This window comes from Sapajus apella, unplaced genomic scaffold (genome assembly GCF_009761245.1).
Source record: "Sapajus apella isolate SASKATOON/1434 unplaced genomic scaffold, GSC_monkey_1.0 scaffold173, whole genome shotgun sequence".
In the NCBI taxonomy this organism is placed as follows: Eukaryota; Metazoa; Chordata; class Mammalia; order Primates; family Cebidae; genus Sapajus; species Sapajus apella.
In genome coordinates this window covers 1,514,847-1,524,687 of record NW_022437113.1, presented here as the reverse complement: position 1 = coordinate 1,524,687, position 9,841 = coordinate 1,514,847, and the positions used below count along the sequence as shown (strand labels likewise).

The 9,841-nt window shown below is 52.6% G+C and overlaps 1 protein-coding gene across 1 annotated transcript in view; it reads left to right on the top strand.

Annotated features, from left to right (window-relative positions):
• Positions 1-340: 340 nt before the first annotated feature.
• COLGALT1 (collagen beta(1-O)galactosyltransferase 1) overlaps positions 341-9,841 on the top strand; it is a 27,812-nt gene continuing 18,311 nt past the window's right edge. The window contains exons 1-3 of the mRNA XM_032267921.1: positions 341-715; positions 3,698-3,808; positions 4,716-4,833. Of these exons, the coding sequence (XP_032123812.1) occupies positions 456-715; positions 3,698-3,808; positions 4,716-4,833 (489 nt within the window). The 5' untranslated portion in view covers positions 341-455. The remainder of the gene's footprint in view (positions 716-3,697; positions 3,809-4,715; positions 4,834-9,841) is intronic.

Below are 9,841 nucleotides of genomic sequence, written 5' to 3'. Positions count from 1 at the left end.
TGCCAAACCCACGTTGCAGCAGAGGAAACTGAGGCTCAGGTCTCTAGGGTCCCAAACCACGTCCTAAGTAGCCAAGCCCGCCTGGTGGCACAGCCTGGGTTTTATACTTGGCGAAGGTGGGGCGCATCAGGTTGAGGTTCAGGTGGTAGGAAGCGACCAGAGGAAGCGCGGGTTCCTAACCCTAAAGCTAACCCTAACTTCCCTTCCAAGCCCTCCCTCTCCAAGCGCTCTGTACCTTTAAGGATGGTGCGGGGGCGGGGCGTCTTCGGTGGGGCTGCAGGTGACGTCACTCCGGGCTTTGAGTCTCAGAGAGCGTCTGGAGGCGGGGCCTGGACTTCACCTCAGGCGCGCTCCTCCCCTTTAAGGCGCGCGGCCGGGCGGGGCCCTGAAGACTTTTTTACCGTGCGGCCAGCGTCCTCCGGCACAAAAACGACTTAAAGGAGACGCGTGGCGCTATGGCGGCGGCCCCACGCGCGGGACGGCGGCGCGGGAGGCCGCTCCCGGCGCTGCTGTTTCTGCTGCTGGTGCCACTGCCGCCGGGAGGCCCGCCGGGCGCCGACGCCTACTTTCCCGAGGAGCGCTGGAGCCCGGAGTCGCCCCTGCAGGCGCCGCGCGTGCTGATCGCGCTGTTGGCGCGAAACGCGGCCCATGCGCTGCACACCACGCTGGGCGCACTCGAGCGGCTGCGGCACCCGCGGGAGCGCACGGCGCTGTGGTGAGCCGAGCCCGCCGTCCCCATCGGGCGGGTCCCCGCCAGCTCCCTGCTGGCTGTCCCCTTAGGGGAGGGTCTACGCGTTCCCTGCCCGCTGTCCCCTTCGGGGCGGGTCTGAGATGCTTCCTGTTCGCTAACCCCATCGGGACGGTTCTACGCATGCCCCTGGGCGCTGCCCCAACCGGGAAGGGTCCACGTGTGCCCCTGCCTGCCGCCCCCATCGGGGCTGACCCACGCGTGCCCCCTGCCTGCTGTACTCCCATGAGGTGGGCCAGACACAACCCTCCCACGTTAAGACAAGCGGGACCGAGTTCCTCCTGCTGCCCCTTTAGGGTGGGCTGCGGACCCTCCTGTCTGCTGGACCCTATTAGGGCAGATCTGGCCCCGCTGACTGGGGCTCGTTCCAGCTCCCTCTGAGACACGTACACCTCCAAAGAACGGAGCCCAGAGCACCCAGTGGGGCGTTTCGAGGGGCCACAGCTAACAGCCTTTCCGTGCCTGCTGCTGCTCTTAAGCTTGAACTCAGCTAGGCTCCAGGCCCCAATCAGACCCCTGCCCTGGGACCGGCGGTGTGTGGGGTCCAGGACCAGACGGCCCCGGAGTGGATGCTTTCTTGGGAGGGAATGGGGCAGAGCTCTGAGGAAGCCTCCAACTGGTGACCTCTCACTCCCCGCCTCAGTTTCCTCAAATGGAAAATGGTCCGGGCGCAGTGGCTCACGTACTAATCCTAGCCATTTGGTAGGCCAAGGTGGGCAGGACACTTGAGCTCAGGAGTTCGACACCAGCCTTGCCAACATGGCAAAACCCCATCTCGAGAAAAAATTAGCCGGGTGCTGTGCCTTGTGGTCCCAGCTATTTGGGAGGCTGAGGCAGGAGAATCGCATGAGCCCAAGAGTTCAAGGCTGCAGTGAACTATGATTGCACCACTGCACTCCAGCCTGGGCTACAGAGTGAGACCCTGCCTCTAAAAAAAAAAAGAAAAGAAAAGGAGTGTATTAATTAATACAATTCTCGCTTTGGGTTTGTCTCTGAAGATTAACCAGTAATGGATGTGAAGCTGGTGTGTCTGACATGGGCTTAGTGCTGAGTGATTTTATTATTTTTATTATTATTAGTGTCATTGCTGGTGTTACTGTCAATTTATTGGGTAGAATTAGCTCTTGGCACTATGGTCAAACTAAACTCCCAAATGTCCCTTTTCCTTCCACCTGACTCACCAGTCTGGATAATCCAAATACACAATTGGTACTTAACAAACGTTTGTTGAATGAATGAATGAATGACTGTAGCTCACTGAGGTGGGTGTGGTTCAGAGGAGAGGATGAAGGAAGGCAGGGGAGGGGGTTTATGAGATATACTGGTTTTTTTTTTTTTTTGAGACGGAGTCTTACTCTGTTTCCCAGGCTGGAGTGCAGTGGCTCCAGCAACTGCAATGATCTTGGCTCACTGCAACCTCCACCTCCCGGGTTCAAGTGATTCTCCTGCCTCAGCCTCCCGAGTAGCTGGAATTACAGGCTCGAGCCACCATGCCCGGCTAATTTTTGTACTTTTAGCAGAGACAGGGTTTCACCATTGCGGCCAGGCTGGTCTCGAATTCCTGATCTTGTGATCCACCCGCCTCGGCCTCCCAAAGTGCTGGTATTACAGGTGTGAGCCACTGCGCCCTGCTGAGGTATACTTCTGTTTTGATATAGGGTTTTACATTCATCACCTAGGCTGGAGTGCAGTGGCGCAATCCCGGCTCACGGCAACTTCCCTCTCCTGGGCTCAAGTGATTCAACTCCCTCAGCTTCCTGAGTAGATGGAACTATAGGCATACACCAGTGCACCGGCTAATTTTTGTATTTTTTCTGGAGACAGGGTTTTGCCATATTGACTAGGCTGGTCTTGAACTCCCGAGCTCAAGTGATCTGCCGGCCTCAGCCTCCCGAAGTGCCGGTATTACAGGCCTGAGCCACCACGCCCGGCCAACATTTGTGGGCGTGAGCTACTGTGCCCAGCTGGTTTATGATAGATACATTTTATTTTTAAAATGATTTATCATTTTTTGAGACAGAGTTTATAATATTTATAATAAATATTATTTTTCTTTTTTGAGACAGAGTTTCGCTCTTGTTGCCCAGGCTGGAGTGCAATGGCACAATCTTGAACCTCCCAGGTTCAAGTGATTCTCCCACCTCAGCCTCCCAGGTAGCTGGGACTACAGGCATGCACCACCAAGCCTGGCTAATTTTGTATTTTTAGTAGAGACGGGGTTTCTCCATGTTTGTCAGCTGGTCTTGAACTCCCAACCTTAGGTGATCTGCCCACCTCGGCCTCCCAAAGTGCTGGGATTACAGGCGTGAGCCACCACGCCAGACCTATTTATTAATTTTTTGAGACGGAGTCTTGCTCTGTCGCCCAGGCTGGAGTGAAGTGGTGTGATCTTGGCTCACTGCAACCTCCACCTCCTGGGTTCAAGTGATTCTCCTGCCTCAGCCTCCCAAGTAGCTGGGATTATAGGTGCCCACCACCATGCCTGGCTACTTTTTAAATTTTTAGTAGAGACTGGGTTTTGCCGTGCTGGCCGGGCTGGTCTCAGACTCCTGACCTCAGGTGATCCACCTGCCTCAGCCTCCTGAAGTGTTGGGGTGACAGGCGTGAGCCATTGTACCCGGCCTGATATATATGTTTAAAAAGTTAAGCTACATATATTTGTTAGTGAATGTGGTTTGCACGCTCCTAGAAGCTTAGTAATAAACCCGCCAATCACTAATGTTCTTTCCAAAATTAGCTTGTTTAATCCCTCCCACTTCCCAGTAAACTGGGTCCTGTTTACACCCCCGTGTTACCGATGAGGAAACTGACATGGAAACAGGGAAGTGTCCTGTCCGGGGCTACATACCTGGTGGGAGGCCAATCGGGATGCGGACCTTGACTGGCCTTGCTGCTGCCTGGTCCTGCCTCAGTCTCGCCAACTGCGCTGCCCGTCCCCTCTCCTTGCAGGGTGGCCACGGATCACAACGTGGACAACACGTCAACTGTGCTGCGGGAGTGGCTGGTGGCGGTGAAGAGTTTGTACCATTCCGTGGAGTGGCGGCCAGCGGAGGAGCCCAGGTGAGCGCCTTTCCCTGCTCCTGATCTGACTGTGCCTCTGCTCACACACCCTCCATTGTCCCCGGACAGAACTACAGGTCCTGGGTTCCTCTCTCTCCCTCAGCTTCACAAATGGGCCACAATCCTCCCGCCAGACCTTTGTCCAAGCCGTTCCCACACCTAGAATTCCTTCACTCCCTTTTTCTTCTGGCCACGCCCACTGCTTTGTTCCCGGCCACGCCCACTGCTTTGTTCCCCGCCTCAGCGACTCAGTCTTGGTCCCAGCACTGGCTCTGCTGTTTAGCTGCCCCTGAGGCCCTGGGCAGCATGAACTACTGCCTGCCCCTCCAACACCTAGTTCCTTTATGGGCTTTTTTTTTTTTTTTTTTTGAGACAGGGCCTTACTCTGTCACCCAGGCTGGAGTGCAGTAGAGTGAACGCGGCTTACTGTAGCCTTCACCTCCTGGGCTCAAGCCATCCTCCCGCCTCAGCCTCCTGAGTAGCTGGGACTACAGGGACATGTAGTCATGGCCAGCTAAATGTTTTTGTAGTTTTTGTAGAGATAGGGTCTCACTGCATTGCCCCGGCTGGTCTTGAAGCACTGGCCTCAAGTGATCCTTCACCTCTGCCTCCCAAAGTGCTGGGATCGCAGGCGTGGGCCACTGCACTGGGCGCCACTCGAGCGTCTTTCCTTTCCTCCAGTGTGCCTCGGGCTTTCTTCCCTCCAGCCCTTAGCACAGGCTGTGCCTCCAGCGAGGGACATTCTCCCCACTTCCCTTTTCTCCTCGTTTCCTTTTTCCCCTACTCAGATGAGCTTACATGTCCCCTCCTCCAGGAAGCTCTCTCTGATTACCCCAAAGGCAGCTCAGGCCCTCACTGGGCTTTGATAGTATCTTGTGCTGTCCACATCACAGCTGCCTCTCCGCAGATCCTACCCGGACGAGGAGGGCCCCAAACACTGGTCTGACTCACGCTACGAGCATGTCATGAAATTGCGCCAGGCAGCCCTGAAATCAGCTCGAGACATGTGGGCTGATTACATCCTGGTAAGTTTCTCAGCCGGCTGGCTGTGGATCACAGGCAGGTCTGGGTGTCCCCAGGGAAGGTGGAGCAGCAGGATACCGGGACCATCCTTAACCTCATTTTGCAGAAGGGTAAACTGAGGCTTAGGGAGGGGAGGGGAGTTGCTCGAGGTGCCACAGTTGGTGAGAGGAGGAGGAGCTAGGATTCATTGGATCCTCAGCACTAGGAATGAATGGGCTTTTCTGTCCCCAGCTGTCCCCTGTGTTTGGACACTTGGGTTAAGTCCATTTAAAAAAAATTTTTTTTTTTTTTTGAGATGGAGTCTCGCTCTGGTGCCCAGGCTGGAGTGAGGTGGCACAGTCTCGGCTCACCGCAACCTCTGCCTCCCGGGTTCAAGCTGTTCTGCTGCCTCAGCCTCCGGAGTAGCTGGGACCACAGGAACCCATCACCATGCCTGGCTAATTTTTTAGTTTTATTTTTATAGAGGCCAGGCATGGTGGCTTTCCATCCCAGCACTTTGGGAGGCCAAGGTAGGTGGATCACTTGAGGTCAGAGTTGGAGACCAGCCTGGTCAACATGGTGAGACCCCCGTCTCTACTAAAAATACAAAAATTAGCTGGATGTGGTGCAGGTGCCTGTAATCCCAGCTACTTGGGAGTCTGAGGCAGGAGAACTGCATGAACCCGGGAGGCAGAGGTTGCAGTGAGCCAGGATCATGCCATTGCACTCCAGCGTGGGTGACACAGTGAGACTCTTATCTCAAAAATAAATTAATTAATTAGACTTTTTTAAAAAATAAAAAATAGGCCAGGCCCGGTGGCTCATGCCTGTAATCCTAGCACTTTGCTAGGCTGAGGCGGGTGGATTACCTGAGTTCAGGAGTTCAAGACTAGCCTGGGCAACACGGCGAAACCCTGTCTCTACTAAAATACAAAAAATTAGCCAGGCGTGGCAGTGTGCGCCTGCATTCCCAGCTACTCCAGAGGCTGAGGCAGGAGAATTGCTTGAACCTGGGAAGCAGAGGTTGCGGTGAGCTGAGACCATGCCACTGCACTCCAGCTTGGGTGACAGTGTGACACTCCATCTCTAAAAAAAGGAAAAGGAAAAGAAAAGAAAGAAAAAATACGTTTCTGTAGAGACTGGGTCTTGCTATGTTGCCCAGGCTGGCCTCCAGCTCCTGGGCTCAAGTGATCCTCCTGCCTTGGCCGCCCAAAGTGCTGGGATTAGAGGCGTGGGCCACTGCGCCTGGCTGGTCACGTCTGTTTTTATCACCATCATATGTAATGGTCAAACCTTTGGGTCACTTCCAAGAAGCAGGAGGATGGGGTCCGGGGCTGGGGGGTGGTGGCCACACTGAACTGCTGAGGGCTGAGTTGCACTTCCTCCTCCTGCGGGGACATTGTCTCATGGGGAAGGGAACAATTGGGTCTTCTTATTTGTTATGTTGTTCTTGAGCCGATATTGTGCCACTGCACTCCAACCTGGGCCACAGAATGAGACTGTCTCTCAAAAGAAAAGACCTATTGATTGAATGTTACTATGATTTCTTTAATTGATTATAAACTTATGGAGCACAAGTGTAATTCTGTTACACGCATAGATTGTGAAGTGGTGAAGTCAGAGATTTTAGGGCATCCATCTCCCAAATAATAGACATTGAACTCATTAAGCAATTTTCTTTTCTTTTTTTTTTTGAGATGAAATCTTGCTCTGTCGCCAGGCTGGAGTGCAGTGGTGCAATCTCGGCTCCGTGCAACTTCCAACTCCCTGGTTCAAGCCATTCTCCTTCCTCAGCCTCCCGAGCAGCTGGGATGACAGGCCCCTGCCATCACACCCGGCTGATTTTTGCATTTTTAGTGCAGTTGGGGTTTCACCATGTTGGCCACGGTGGTCTCAGAAGTCCTGACCTCAGGTAATCCGGCCACCTCTGCCTCCCAAAGTGCTGGGATTACAGGCGTGAGCTGCTGTGCCCGGCCCATCTCTTTAAAAAAAAAAACAAAAAAAAAAACAGAAAAGAAAAGAAAGGAGTGAAGTGTGCAAAGTGATATGACGCAGTGGCGGCTGAGGTCCGTGTACACAGGCGGGGGTTAGGGGGGCGCTTGGAGGGAATGGGGAGCCATGGAGAGTGCGTGAGCGGGGGAGGTCGGTGTTCTGATTTATGATTTTCAGAAGCCACTGTGGGCCAGGCGCGGTGGCTCACGCACGCAATCCCAGCACTTTGAGAGGCTGAGGCGAGTGGATTACTTGAGTTCAGGAGTTTGAGACCAGCCTGGCCTACGTGGTGAAACCCCATCTCTACTAAAATACAAAAATTAGCTGGGCGTGGTGGCACGCGCCTGTCATCCCAGCTACTCGGGAGGCTGAGGCAGGAGAATCGCTTCAGCCCGGGAGGGAGAGGTTGCAGTGAGCTGAGATGGTGCCACTGCGCTCCAGCCTGGGCAACGGAGTGAGACTCTGTCTCAAAAATAATAATTTTAAAAAGCCACTGTGGCTGCTGTGGGTAGCAGGAGGCGGGAGTAGAGGCCAGAGCGGGGTGCCAGCAATTGATGGGTGAGCCTGTGTGGGGCGGGGCCGTGGAGAAAGGCAGGGGTTCAGGATGCATCTCGAGGTGACGGGGATAGGCTCTGCTTTGGGACTGGATGTCAGGGTGCTGGGGCGGGGACAGCGCCATGCCTGGGAGGAGGGTGGAGCTCCTGAGGAGACCCTTTGGCTTGGTGCCTTATCAGACCATTTTATAGGTGAGGAAACAGTGGGAGGGGACTCGCCTCGGTGGGGTCTCAGAACTGGCAAGGCAGAAAGGTGGATCTGGAGCGTTCCAGAGCCTTCTGGCACAAAGCTGCCTTGTCCTGCCTCTTGGATTTTGCCTTTGTGGTTTGAGGTTGCCTGCCTTTAGCTTTTTTCCCCTCAGCACACCGGGTGGAGCTCAAACTGCTGGTTCAAAACTCAAAAATGTCTTTTAACACAATTTTTTTTTTTTTTTTTTTTTTTGAGACAGAGTTTTCCTCTGTCACCCAGGCTGGAGTGCAGTGGCGTGATCTCGGCTCACTGCAACCTCCATCTTTGGGTTCAAGCAATTCTCCTGCCTCAGCCTCCTGAGTAGCTGGGATTACAGGCATGTCCCACCACGCCCGGCTAATTTTGTATTTTTAGTAGAGACCAGGTTTCTCCATGTTGGTCAGGCTGGTCTCGAACTCCCGACCTCAGGTGATCCGCCCGCCTCAGCCTCCCAAGTGCTGGGATTACAGGTGTGAACCACCATGCCCGGCCCTAATGTTTTAAAATGAATATTTGGAGGGCCCCTTTCTCTTTTTACAAAAGCTATGGATGTTACTTGTAGAAAAAAAAAATAAGAAAAATATACGGGCCAGGTGTGGCTCACACCTATAATCCCAGCTCTTTTGGAGGCCAAGGCTAGAGGATCATTTGAGGTCAGGAATTCAAAAGCAGCCTGGGCAACATAGTGAGACCCCATATCTACAAAAAGTAAAAAAAGAAAAAATTAGTCAGGTGTACTGGTGTGTGTCTGTAGTCCCAGCTAATTGGGAGGCTGCAGTGAACCATGATTGTGTCACTGTACTCCAGCCTGGGTGACAGAGCGAGACCTTTTCTTAGGTTTCGTGTGTGTGTGTATGTGTGTGTACGTATATACATGTGTGTATGTATATATATAGATATATATATGAAGTTTAAGAACGAAAAACATCTACTTTTTTTTTTTGAGACGGAGTCTCACTTTGTCACCCAGGCTGACGTACAGTGGCATGATCTCAGCTCACGGCAACCTCTGCCTTCTGGATTCAAGCTGTTTTCTTGCCTCAGCCTCTGGAGTAGCTGGGGTTACAAGCACCCACCACCATGCCCAGCTAATTTTTTGTATTTTTAGTAGAGATGGGGTTTTGCCATGTTGGCCAGGCTGGTCTCAAACTCCTGACTTCAGATGATCTGCCTCAGCCTCCCAAAGTGCTGAGATTACAGGCGTGTGCCACTGTGCCCGGCCAGCATCTAAATTTTAATTGTGTCTCTTGGAGAGATTCACTTTCTCCTATTTCTCATTTGTTTTAATGGAAGTCAGTTCATATAATGTAAAATCATTTTAAAGTATGTAGTTCAGTAGCATTTAGTATATTTATTTGTTTTTTTTTTTGTTTGTTTGTTTTTCTTTTTTTTTTTTTGAGACGGAGTTTCGCTCTTGTTACCCAGGCTGGAGTGCAATGGCGCGATCTCGGCTCACCTCAACCTCCGCCTCCTGGGTTCAGGCAATTCTCCTGCCTCAGCCTCCTGAGTAGCTGGGATTACAGGCACGCGCCACCATGCCCAGCTAATTTTTTGTATTTTTAGTAGAGACGGGGTTTCACCGTGTTGACCAGGATGGTCTCGATCTCTTGACCTCGTGATCCACCCGCCTCGGCCTCCCAGAGTGCTGGGATTACAGGCTTGAGCCACCGCGCCCGGCCTATATTTATTTGTTTTGCAACCACCACCTCTAATTCTGGAACACTTTCATCCCCTGAAGGAAAACCCCGACCCCATCAGCAGTCACTCTGCATTCTCCCCTAGCTCCTGGCAGCCACTCATCTGTTTCCTGTCTATGGATTTGCCTGTTCTGGGCGTTTCAGATCAATGGAATCTCACACTATGTGGCGTTTTGTGTCTGGTTTCTCTCACTCAGCATCGCGTGTTCAGGGTTCATTACAGCATGGATCAGTGCTTCCTTCCTTTTCATGGCTGAATCTCATTCCATTGCCCGGTGGACCACATTGTGTTGATCCACTCATCCGTTGATGGACGCTTCAGTCGCTTCCACCTTTTTGGCTGTTGAGATCCTTTTTTTTTTTTTTTTTTTTTTTTTTTGAGTTAGAGTGTCGCTCTGTCGCCCAGGCTGCAGTGCGGTGGCGCAATCTCGGCTCACTGCAACCTCTGCCCCCTGGTTTCAAGCGATTCTCCTGCCTAAGTCTCCAGAGTAGCTGAGATTATGGGCGTGCGTCACCATGCCCAGCTAATTTTTTTTTTTTTTTTTTTGTATTTTTAGTA